This window comes from Mercurialis annua, linkage group LG7 (genome assembly GCF_937616625.2).
Source record: "Mercurialis annua linkage group LG7, ddMerAnnu1.2, whole genome shotgun sequence".
NCBI lineage: Eukaryota > Viridiplantae > Streptophyta > Magnoliopsida > Malpighiales > Euphorbiaceae > Mercurialis > Mercurialis annua.
In genome coordinates this window covers 41,467,380-41,480,164 of record NC_065576.1, presented here as the reverse complement: position 1 = coordinate 41,480,164, position 12,785 = coordinate 41,467,380, and the positions used below count along the sequence as shown (strand labels likewise).

At 31.4% G+C, this 12,785-nt stretch overlaps 1 protein-coding gene and 2 non-coding genes across 3 annotated transcripts; 2 read left to right on the top strand and 1 right to left on the bottom strand.

Moving 5' to 3' along the window:
• Positions 1-4,304: 4,304 nt before the first annotated feature.
• LOC126657646 (uncharacterized) lies at positions 4,305-8,225 on the bottom strand. Its single transcript, XM_050352358.2, has 8 exons — positions 7,958-8,225; positions 7,511-7,774; positions 7,128-7,327; positions 6,643-6,993; positions 6,353-6,553; positions 6,133-6,203; positions 5,474-5,604; positions 4,305-4,777 (listed from the first exon to the last, which is right to left on the bottom strand). The coding sequence occupies exons 1-8, from the start codon at positions 7,995-7,997 to the stop codon at positions 4,428-4,430; spliced, it is 1,608 nt and encodes a 535-aa protein (XP_050208315.1). The 5' UTR covers positions 7,998-8,225; the 3' UTR covers positions 4,305-4,427.
• Positions 8,226-8,557: 332 nt separating this feature from the next.
• LOC126658969 (small nucleolar RNA Z102/R77) lies at positions 8,558-8,646 on the top strand. Its single transcript, XR_007634533.1, has one exon. It is a non-coding gene; the product is annotated as a small nucleolar RNA Z102/R77 (small nucleolar RNA).
• A 120-nt stretch (positions 8,647-8,766) lies between these two features.
• LOC126658970 (small nucleolar RNA Z102/R77) lies at positions 8,767-8,851 on the top strand. The gene has a single exon (XR_007634534.1). It is a non-coding gene; the product is annotated as a small nucleolar RNA Z102/R77 (small nucleolar RNA).
• The last annotated feature ends 3,934 nt before the right edge of the window (positions 8,852-12,785 follow it).

Here is a 12,785-nt window from a genome sequence, read left to right as displayed (position 1 = left end):
AAAAAATTAGATATGATTTTCTGTTATTTTACTGATGTGCTATTACTATACTTCTTGAATATTTTGATTTATTCAATATTTGATCAAGTTGTATTTTTATTTCTCTATTAATGAAATTCTCATTATTCAAAAAAAAATTAATGATTTCTTTTATTGACAGTCAAATTCTATGTTTAGTTCGCTGTAATGTAATTTAAAATACATTAGTGATTACATTACCAAATAATAATGTCTTAAAAAAAACTGACCTTTTAGCCTTTTTTCAATGCTACTCTGATAATAAAAATTTGTTAATTTTATCATATTTCGTATTTTAACGTTTATATTGTACCCAATTTTTTAATTTTGTCAATTTGTTTATTTAAATGATAATTTAATTAATTGGATTTAAAAATAAAATTAAATTCATTTTTTCATTTAAAAAATACAAATAACTATTTTATTCAAAAATTATAATCAAATTAAAACTAATTTAAATTTTTGATTAATTTAATTAAATCTAAATAAATTTTAAACACATATAATTGATATATGCTAGACATGGAGAACGTTTTACTTTAGCTAATTACTTAATTTTTTTTTTAAAATACCAAACCTTTTAAATATTTTCAATTCTAACCAAATCTATTTTATTATTTGAACAATGGTCGTTAAAATTAGGCCAAATGTTGTAAAAAGGCCAAACCTTTCATAAAAGTTTCACAAAACTCCTGAGCTTTCAATTTTATCGATTTTGGCCAAAAACTGATATTTGGTTTCACAAAAGTCCTGTCATTTCAATTTTGTCGATTTTGGCCAAAAATGCATTATTTGGTTTCACAAAAGTCCTTACCTTTCAATATTTGGCATGCCACATAGGCGCCACATAGGCGTCACATAGGCAAATTGAAATCAAATTGAGAGTTGGCCACAACTGAAACCAAATAATTTATTTTTGGCCAAAATCGACAAAATTGAAAGGTCGGGACTTTTATGAAACTTTTATAAAAAGTTTGGCCTTTTTACGATATTTGGCCTTAAAATTAGAATATATAAAATATAACTGATTCAAATTAAAAAAAAATAGTATTTTTTGTAAAACATCGAATGATGGATAGAATAGAAATATATTTATTGAAAATTAAAAACAATTTGGTTAGAGTTGACTTCACCAACAATATTTAGTATTTTTAAGATATTAAACTTTTTTTATAATTATATCAAACTGAACTAAATTAAATTTATTGGTTTGATTTGATCATTGTATTTAGTTCAACTTTTACACAAGACGAGCAATAACAGACTTGCTCCCAAATTTGATTGTTTTTTTAAGGTAAAATTTTAAAAAACACTCCACTCTTAACTCTTTTTCAATTATATTTTAATTTTTTAAAATTATTAATATCGTCTAAATCTGTACCTATCATTTTTAAATAAGTCTCTTTTCAATTGACTTTTTTTTAATCCTTTTCCAATTATCTTCAAACTGAAATCGTAATTATATGAAATCATGATATAATTAAAAATAGATGGAAAGCATTTTACATGCACGCATTTCCTTGTTTAATACTAGTACTATATTTTGAAGGATTGGGATTCCCTCAAGTTCATTTTGAACTTGAGGGGGTCATGTTCACGATCTACACCGTTCGTTACAAAATGAACGGTGTAGATCAAAAAAGCATAATTTTAATTAAATTAATCTATACCGTTCATTTTGTAATGAATGGTGTAGATCGTGAATATGACCCCCTCAAGTTCAAATGAACTTGAGGGAATCTCAATCCTATTTTGAATGAGTTTGGTACAACTAAATGCAAATTGATGTGGTTTAATAAACCTGTAATATTAAATTAGGTTCAGGGATTAGCAGCGGTGATTAATTGTTAATAATTTGGTAAGAGTGTTCAGATTGATTTAGTGCTTTTTCTTGGATGCTATAAGCCCTAACCCTAGCTCTAGAGGGCGGCCTACTAATATAGGCTTGGCCACTATCTCCCTAACTTAAGGTAGGTAATCCTGCTTATCCCATGTACCATACTTAAAAGGATCATTTGATAAAAAATTATTGCACATAACCGCTGCGCCATGCCATTCATGCAACAAATTAATTATGCGTTAGTCATGTAGAAAATTGAATGATAAAAAAAATAAGTAATAATTAAAAGATTTCATATCACAAATGCTCATTGGCTTGATATAAAAATGACGTGGCGCAATGGTTGCATGGGATAAACACTCTAATTTGATAGTCATCCATCGTGTGTGGATATTTGAATTTCAAGCTTTTATATATTGTGAGAATGTCAATCAAACGGTATGTTACATCAAATTAATAGTCTTTTTAATGTGGAATTTTTATCACATTTAATTATATCTTAACTAATTAAAAATCACTCACGCTGAATTTTTTTCAATTTTATACTCCGACATTATTTGTTTTTATTATTAGATATACAAACCTTTTTGACCCTTGTGAAAGGAATTGATGTATTATATAAATTCAGATTACGATATTTTTATTTTTTAATCATTCGACAACATATACCCTTTCCGTTCCAAATTAATAGGCACTATTTCATTTTTTTTAATTTCAAGTCGTAGACACTAGATATTTATATAAATAAGTAATTGTCAAATATACCCTTATTAATTATAAGGAATATTTTGAAAATATGAAAAATGAACAATTTTCGCATAATTGATGTAAAATATATATTGGGTATTCTAGAGATAAAATACAATAAAAATCACAAAACGACAAAAATTATCACTTTATTAAATAAGAGCAAGTACGTTATTTTTTTATATATTAACTCATTTTATCTGGAGTTCATAAATTTTTTGATATTCATATTTATCTTAAACTCTCTATCAATTTATAACTTAAAAATATCATTTAAACTATAGCTCATTGGTATTTTTTGTTGTGTTATAGAATGTGGACAGTTGTGCTAAACTTGTTTGCTGGTTTGCAAAGCTTTAATATATAGAGAGAAGATACATGCATTTGCAGCATACAAGCTTGGAATTCTGTTTCTGAAATCACGGAACTTCTCTCTCATAAAATAAAATAAAATTATTATAAATCTTTACGTTATTTAGAAGAAAATAGAATATAATTTATTAGATTTCAATGTGTCTTAAGGTAGCATAAAACATCAATTTAATAATTTATCAATCAACCGATTTAGTAGTTTAATATAATTATTAATCTCCATAAACACATTTCATTTGTATCCATATCTAAAAAAATATTTAAAAAATATCTTTTAAAAATAAAAGAATTATATTTTTGCCCAAATATTCAAAATAATAATATTTTAACACAATATAAATTAATAGGACACCACCACCTTCAATGCCGGCCCCAACCACTAGCCCCGAACAATTCCCCCGTCAACCAACGATCCAACCGGACATTAGCGCTCGACTTTTCCCTAATATCGTTCACGACAAAAACCGCCAACCTCAACCAGCCACCACCCCACCGTGGATCTACAGCAAAAACCGTCTGCCACAACCCCGCCTGTGGTCATCAACAAAAACCGCCGGTCACCGGCCCCATCGAACCCCACCGGCGGGGCCCGCCTGTGGTCATCAACAAAAACCGCCGGTCACCGGCCCCATCGAACCCCACCGTCGGCCACAACCCCGCCTGTGGTCATCAACAAAAACCGCCAGTCACCAGCCCCATCGAACCCCACCTTCTCGGCATCCAGCCACCTCAAGTCGCCGGCTTCCGGCATACCACCTTAAAAAATTAAATCTTAAATCCTAAAAGTTAAAGCCACAAATTTTGAGCTATGCACCTTAATCATTAGAAATTCTTTTGCCCAAAATTAATTTGAATCGCTTGCATAAACTTTTAAAATACGAGTCATCAAGCAGAATTTTCTTCATAAATTTTAATTTTTTTTAAATATTGTAAGAAAACTTCTATCTCCAAATGACAATCTCATTTCTGAATAATGACTCATCCATTAAAGCAAATCAAATTGAAATTTTAATTTTAATTTCTTTTAAATCAAAATTAAACCAATTTTATAAAAAAAATTAAATTTGCAAACTGAATCAAACCAATAAATTTAGATTGGACTATCAATTCAATCAACTTTTCAATTTTTGCACTCTTATTTACAAATTACAATACTGAAACAAACCAAAACATTAATATTTATCTAATTTCACATCAAACCGAATCGATTTTTCCGATCGCTTGTGCTTCAAATATTTTTGCAATATAAGAAAATAGAATAAGAAAACATGAACTACAAAGGCAATATATATGAGATGGAATTTCAACTAGCCAACTACTGCACATATTTCTGCTTAAAATTCTCAAATTGCTTCATTATATTATTATAAAATCAAAAATCGACATGTACAGATATTTCCATCATCATCATATCAAAAAAAATTGACAAGATGATCGGATTTATTTTCACCTACAAAACTCCCTCTTCATCACTCCCGGGCAGAGCTTTTAGTACATCTCGAAGAGCATAGTAATGGCTGTCACATTTGTGATCAGAAATTACATTGCTTGAGAGCACTATTCTCTGAAAATGTTCACCTGCATTTCTTTTCCAGAGGGTGAAAAATTCAGCCCCTCCGCCATTTCTGGCGCAACGAGTATCGATATTCCTCTTAAGATAGTAAACTGTACCTGGAACAAACAATTCTTCTGGTACCGTACAGGGAGCTTCATCCTGTTTGAGGACAATATGATTGTCCACTGTTCTTTCGGAAATCGAAACATCCGGAGAAGCCCGTGGTTTCTCACTGATTGGAAGACCTGTACAAGACACAGAACAGTGTCTGATGAAGACGAGTGTAGACTAGAAAAGAAGGACTAGGTGATACCTGCTCACTGGGACGGGCGGGTACCCACCACAAGTGGACAAAGTTTGGAAACTTATATTTATCAAGCTCGAATCCGTATTAAGCCCGTTTTTTACGTGCCGGCTTGAACTTCTATTTTTGGTTAAATTTTTGGTTAAATTTATGTGTGCGCTAAAAAAAAACCCAATCTGAACACGTAAAAATTTATATGGACCGGACTTTGTTAATAAAAATTAGATCCAAATTGGACACTGAGCGGGCTTGGACTCGCATTTAAAAGAGTCAATCCCAGTTGGTCCTGACCCGTATCAGCTCAAGTCCACCCCATGAACATATATAGGTGAACATAACAAGAAAAATAAACACAAGTATCTAGATGTAACTCGCGCTCTATGCACCCAGAGAAGAAAACTTGATGTTCTACGACTTTGAGAATAAGTTAAGCTTTACTTGTATCAACAACAGGCCCATTGCTTCAACGACTACATTACTTATGCATATGAAAAACATAACTAGTGAATCTTGGATCTCAACAAACACAGAAGTGCAGGATATGTACATACATTAACAAGATAGCCTAATAAATAGACTCCTAACTTTATAGAACATCAGCTTTAAGAGATTAACATTTTGGCAACATTCTACTTACCAGGAGGATTCCTGAACTTTGTATAATCTGCAAGTTTCCGAGCTACATCTTGCACAGAAGACACAACCTGCTTTGCATTTGTGACTAAACCAATAACACTTCTCCAATCCTCCTTCTCGATGACACTTAACCTGTAGAGAGATAAAAAAATCACGAGGACAGAAAAATCAATACTCGGAAATAAGCTTTATAAGTCCACGTCCAACAACTGCTTCGTACCTACTAGATGAATAAAAACAAAAATGGTTCCTTAGTTACCAATTATATCTTCTGTGCTGCTCCTAGGACTCACTATGCTATAAATTTTAAATAGAAAGGTATGTCAAACTGAAAGAATGAGATACAACATAAAGAAACAGCTGAACTAAAAAATATAGATTATTCTTAGCAACAGGATTTCATCTTTTCATAATATGAATTATTCGAGTAAGATAAGCATTCAACTATTAGTAATAATAAAACAATTCCAGATATTACTAGTTGAATCATAGCTGGCAAAGAACCAATACATACAAGATTAACCTACACGATCATGTTGATTAATTCTAGCACTTAAAATGCTAATCTCCTTCAACCTATGTATGTATTTGTTATAGAAGTCATAGTTTTCACTTTTCAGCAAAGTGTCAACAAAATTGCTGTTGCATCTAAAGACTTACCAATCAGTTTGAAGAATTTCATTCCTCAGCCTTCCAAGAGCAGGTGTACTTAATCTAGGTACTATATCATCCTACAAACATTAGAATCGGAAAAAAATAAGGATATAGGGATCGGAGCAGATAATATTTTTTAAATGAGGAAAAACTGATGCAATGAATATATTCACTCTTTTTTTAGGAAAGTAAGTTTTATTACCAACAGAATTTGTGCTTTACCCACCTGCATCACTACAGTTGTTACGAAATCGCCACAACTCTCAGCAAGTTCCTTGGAGACGCATGGAGGAGTTGCAAATCCAACAGCAGAAATGATGTCAGGGCTAACTCCAAGTTGCTCAGTTGACCTCTTACGTAGCATGATTGCCAGCAAAGAAGCTGTAGCAGCTCCAAGAGAGTGACCCACTAACCTTAACCTAAATCCCTGTAGATGAAAAAGGTTCGCTGCTTAAAGTATGAAAGCATTAAACAGGCAAAATAAAAGAAGAGGGGTTAGGCAGCATTTTTAAGCACCTCATATTGTTTTAAGTAATTCCTTATTGTTCCCATCTCATGATTAAGAAACCAACGAGCAGCTTCAGCTGTGCCAAAGTGGGTTGAAAATCCCTCAAATGTGACCTCTCCATCACTTGAAGTTACTATGTCTGTAATAAGGTCATATACTGTATGAGTTCCACGAATCCCCAGGATTATGAGTTTCTTGCGAGGATCAACTCCTATGTAATAACCAGGCCTCATCACACTGGAATCTTTTACAAATTTAAGAACATTGCTTTCACGAAGCATGCTGTTCCTTGCAAGCCAAAAAGCATTTTCCTTGTAGCAACCTTTTGCTAACTCAATGTGGTAGATGAGATCCTGGACCTATATCAGAATCAAATTACCTCATATAAGTTATATGCAGCAAAATCAAACAGACCAAGAAATAAAGATAGATATACTATGTAAAAATGCATTTCACATGAGATGATATTTCCTTCTAAAGGTTTTGTATTTACTACTAATTCTGAAGCAATTTGCACTCCCTTAAAATCGTCAAAGGGATTTAACGACGATTGACGAAGATAAATAAGATAAAGACCGATTGTAAGATCGCTCAAGCTCCACCCCTCAATTCCACTCTTGCTCCGCTGAATACTCGCAATGATCTCCATAAGAGATCGACCACCAGGAGGGGCTTTATTTCCAAGTCCATTCCCTGCAAATTCAACATTTGAAATGACTCTCTACGACCAACCACCAAACTTCAAAACCAAATGCACCAATTCACTAAACACTAAAACATTCAACAGGAAAGTTCATTATACACCACAAGGACCATGTCATAATCAAACATAACTTGAATACTAGCAAATCAGTAGACACAGAGCAGCCGACTTACATAATTGAAGAGCCGGTTCAAGAGCTTTGGTAAGCCAATCCAGCTCTAATTTCCACTTACTATCTCTCGTATCATCGTCGTCGGACGAAGAAGTGTATTTTCCAATCTCAGAACTAGAGTTTTTATTACTATTCCTCTCAACTTGAGGTGCATTGTTTACTTCCTTATCAGGTCTTGAAATTTGTGACTGACACCTATTAATCAAAACTCCATACACTAATCTTTTGTACTTCTCTTGCTTCTTAATCAAACTTCTGTTGCAATCTTCACATGACAAAACAAAATAATTAAAACCTAATTACAAGAGCAGAACCAAAACTTTCATTTCTATCTTAAAATTCTTAACCATAATCAATCAATTAATCAATTAATAAAACAGTCCATTAATTATTCACAAGGATATCAAATTTTTGACTTCAAATTGAAAATTCTATGAGCTAAACTTACATAATTCATGTAGAAACCTCTTCAGGTATCGATTGGCCATCTCTAGAATAATTAGAGAGAACTTAAAAAGAAAAAGAAAAAGAAAATTCTAAGTTAAAATAATGGATGGAATATATAGCCATTACATGGCGGTTGTTTGAGCATGACGTAGACTGACTGATTACACGTGGCATGTTTCTGTGTAACCGCCGTGGCTGGCGGTGGCGATGGAAGAAGATGTACGGCTTCGAGAACGGTACAGGATCAGGATAACCAAAAACTAATTAAAGAAAGGGGTAAATTTGGTATTAGATTATAGAATTGGAGGGTAATTCAGTCAATATCGAAATAAATTAGATGTAATGGGCTGGGCTTGTAGAAAGCCTGACGCGCTTTTAGGGTTTAATTTAAACGACAGCGTTTAGTGATTCTAAACAAGGTCTCAGCTCTATAAATAGCTCAAAGCTAGGGTTTTACTATGCGCCTCTCATTTCACGGACGCAACGGCTCTCTGGAAAATCAGCCGTCGCCTCTTCTCTCATCTCCGCCATGTATGGCTTAATGTGTTCGTTTTAGCTGAAATATTTTTTTAAATTGTTTGTTTTTTCATATGAAATTTGAGAATGAAATGATGATTTGGATATGTTTCCCTATTGGTTTGATCGCCGGAATGATGGCATCAATTCTGTATTAGCTCTATCTGATCATTCTCTAATCAAACCATTTTTGTGATTTAAATTCGATTTTGTGATTTTGTTTTGTTTTTTTGAATTCAAATTGAAATCTAGGTTTAAATTTAACGATGTGAATGCCGTTAGTGTTGTTGATGAGAATGATGTGATGATTTGTGATTAATTTCCCTATTGGTTTGATCGCCGTTATGATGGCAACAGTATTAGCTCTATCTGATCATTCTCTAGACCAATTTCTGTTTAATTAAATGTTATTATTGTTTGCTAGATTTCATTGTTTTTTAAATCTGACTGCAGATCACTAGGGTTTCATAATTTAATCTAATTTACCATTTTAACTCGGAATTTTAGTAAATACTGGTATATTTTAAAGAGTTAGTGTCAGCATATAGCACACAACCTTTAGTGTTTTTTTCGATTTATGTCCAATTTTTAAAATGTCTTAACTAATATCACAACTTTTTATAATATGTCATATATTACCATAAATGTCTAAAACGGCGTCCGTATACCATTTAATAAAAAAACAAAGCATAAAATGCATATCATGCTATAAAATGAAAAGGTTGGAATGTTTTAAAGGTTTGGTTTATATTGAAAAATAAAAGCTAAAAATGTGTTATTTGATGAGATTAATCCTATTTTAAATTTGTTGATTCCAACAAACAATTAATTTTTAAGCTCAAAATTAAGTGCGAGTATGTGTAAGAAAGAGTTTACTCCAATGTGTGGTTGTAGGTAGGAACCTGATTTTACTGCATCTATTCGGATTACAACTGAATTATGTATGTTGGGATTTTGATATCTATCTGAATTGGATAGTGGACTAAACTTCTGTTATCTCGGATTGATGCGTTGCTCTCATCCGGTTATAGGAGACTTGACATGTATTCATTTAAGTTTTGGTTTTTTTGCTCAACTTGAACACGGCACTTTTAACTAAACATGTTAGATTATCAAACCTAAAAACAACACATTTACTAAGTGGGTTAACACGTTTAGATATGTTTAGTTCGTTTAATGAACAAGTGTTCATAGTTAGTAATTATTTAACACATTTAATAATCTGTTTAGCATACTGTTTGACTCAATTAACATATTTTTTAATCAAATTAAACACCTTTATATAAGCAGCAAGTGAAAAAATCCATCCATATATAATTAGTTTCAAATGTTTTAAAAATTTCCTATTAAATAGAAAACTAGAAAAAACAAACATAGTGAATTGTTTAATCATCAATACAAACTATTATGTAAACTAGTAACATTTTTCCAACTTTCTTCATTCATTTGAATAGCTACACATATATTAAAAGCATATAAACATACTTAATATAAAAAAAAAAATTAACAAACTTTTTTTTAAGAGGAAAAAGTTAAGAAACTTACAACTGAGGTTGGAGCATTTGAATTAGAGCATATATTTGAGATAAAAGCATCCAACTCTTTGTTAATATTTTTTGTGAGATCATTTATGTCAATCTCATCACGACCTAAAAACACAATATTTCAATTTTATTATAAGCAAATGTTGTTAAATAATAAAATATAAAACAATATTTTAACTTGTAAAATATGAGATGGAGAAATAAGCGGAGTCATTTCATCAAACAGTCAATTTCTTGTATATATAAGTGCTTTAGTGGCGTTCATTGAGAGTTACGATATTAGACTTTTTAACTATTTTTTTTCTTTTATTTAGCGTCATGTTAGTAAAGTCATGTCGGCAATTTTATCCACGTCAGCGCTCGTTGTCTACACATTTCGAATAAGGGGTTAACTAGAACAAAAAAAAGTTAAAATGTCCAATAGAACACGAAATTAGTTTAGAGGTCGTAAAGAATAAACTGATATAGCTGAGGAGTCAAATGATGTATCAAACCTTCCTAACAACTCTTGATTCCTCCAAATATCGTTCTAGCTATGACTTTTTAGTTTTTAATTAAAATAACCAAAAATTTTAATTTGAAAGCTAAAAAAATCCTATAAAAAATGATATTTACATAAAGTTAGAGATGTTCCTAAAACATAATAAATGTGTAGCAAAAATGTTAGTTTTTTGCAGTAAAACTGCAGTAGAAATATCATTGATGTTGTTAAATATCAGGAAATATTATCTATCTTCAATCTTTTTCGAACTCCTACGATATGAGTCGCCTCTAGTTCTTCATGAACAGAATCATTCAAAGTTGTTAAAGTTGAAGACAATTAAGTAGTTTTTGTCATACTCATGAAAAGTGTTAAACAACTTATCAGGCACAATTTTAAACTGAATTGAGTTGCCGCTATAAAAAAATTTATAACTCCAATTAACAAAATCAATTATGTATCGAGGGTTAAGTATCACCGCAATGACTATATAATATTATAATAAAACTTGTAAATTTAAATAATTGATGCATATTTGACGATAAAAAATTAAAAATTTGCACATTTCTGGTGCACAAATCTGCAACATAAATGTGCACAAATTTGTAATGTACAGAAATGTGTACATTTCTGCAATGGAAATATTGTTTCGACCAATATTTTTCTAATTTAAAAATCATTTTTATAGTCATATTTTATAAATACTCATTATCAGAATTCGAATTCTCTTTTAATGTCATGTACGCAATAAATGTGGAAGGAAACAATTTGCAGTCGAATATTTTATCCTCCAAAATATGCATGTTATATCATTAAAAAAAAACAGCAAGAAACATGCTTATTTTTTCAACTCTTTCCCATTCATTTAAAGTTGGATAGCTTTTAAAGTTATTATCACTCAACTTCAAATGATAAAAAAAGTACGACGATAAAAAGGTGCACTTTCAAACATAAAAAATGTAGGGTTCCATTTAGTTGGAACATCTTGTCTCACGTTCTTCTTTGCACTCAAAGACGCAAGGTTCACATATTCCATAAATTTTTGCTTTCTTGTGATCTTCTAACATACTTAATACTGTTTTTTATTTTACGCATATAACTATCAATTTCTTAAAGCCCAACTTATAGTACAATTAAATTAAGAATGTGTACACAATACATAAGATGGAAAAAATCACCTTCACAAAAAGTGATATTTTTTAATTCATTTGGCTCTTTAAAATCCCAATAAAGCGATTATTAGCTAATGTATCATCCAATATGACACAAAACACTTTATTATATATACCTCATTCTCTTACAATAGCGCGTATTTTTTCACTTATAGCAACACCATTATGCAGGAAGGCATATAAGAAAAGCTCAAAACTTTTTTTTAAAATTTTATCTTTATTAATAAAATACACCGTAATGGCCATGTAGCCATCGGTGGTTATGGAAGTCCGCAAATTAGAAGTCAAGCAAATCACCCTTGAAGCTTCCTCAAGCATATTTTAATTCTCTTTTTCTTCGTCTTATACATTTTAAACACATCCATTATTTCTAGATATAACATTCAAATCAGATTGCCAGTAATTCAATAAAGCCCTTATCCCCTTATATTCAACAAATGATAAAAGCAAATCATGCATAGTTACAGCAATTACATCCAACTCACGAAATTTCTCAACATCAAACATAGAGGACCTTATCGACAAATCATTTCCCATAAGATATTGACCTATATAACAGGTATTTTTTCCTAACACAAGTTTGAATATGACGTAAAATATTACCAGTTCCATTAGCACTTTCACAAATATACACAAAAGAACAATATTTGCACTTGCACCTTTTTTTTCATCTATTAATTTTTCTTTCACTTCTTTTAAGAAATTCACACCACCAATAACTTTGTCCTTTTAATTTTTTCTTTCACTTACTTTTTTCTATTGAGGTTTTATTACACCTCTTTGTTGGACCAAGTCATTATGATCTCTTTAATTTTGACTTTGACAATTAATTTAAAGGTTCGAATAATGTTTATTAGTATGTAGGAACCTATTAAAGCCATTGTGGCTCAATTCAAAGTCTTCTAGCGAGAATTAAAAATTTGAAATTCTATGCGAGCTAGTAGGTTTTCGCGCCCGCTGCCCTTGGTACGTCGTGGGCGCGACCTAGGCTTTACAAGTGCGACTATAGACATTCACGGGCGCAACTTAAGTATTTCAAATACCCTTTGATTTTGAAGACTCTTCACGGGCGCGACTAAGGGGCTTTACGAGCGCGATTAAGAGATATGTTGGAGA

Bases quoted from the DNA above. Each gene is read 5' to 3' on its own strand.
- LOC126657646 (XM_050352358.2), bottom strand. From the start codon at position 7,997: ATGGCCAATCGATACCTGAAGAGGTTTCTACATGAATTAT. The intron at 5,605-6,132 runs GTAAGTCTTTAG...ATCTCTCTACAG, and splicing joins GAAATTCTTCAAACTGATTG to GTTAAGTGTCATCGAGAAGG. The intron at 4,778-5,473 runs GTAAGTAGAATG...TGTCTTGTACAG, and splicing joins AAAGTTCAGGAATCCTCCTG to GTCTTCCAATCAGTGAGAAA.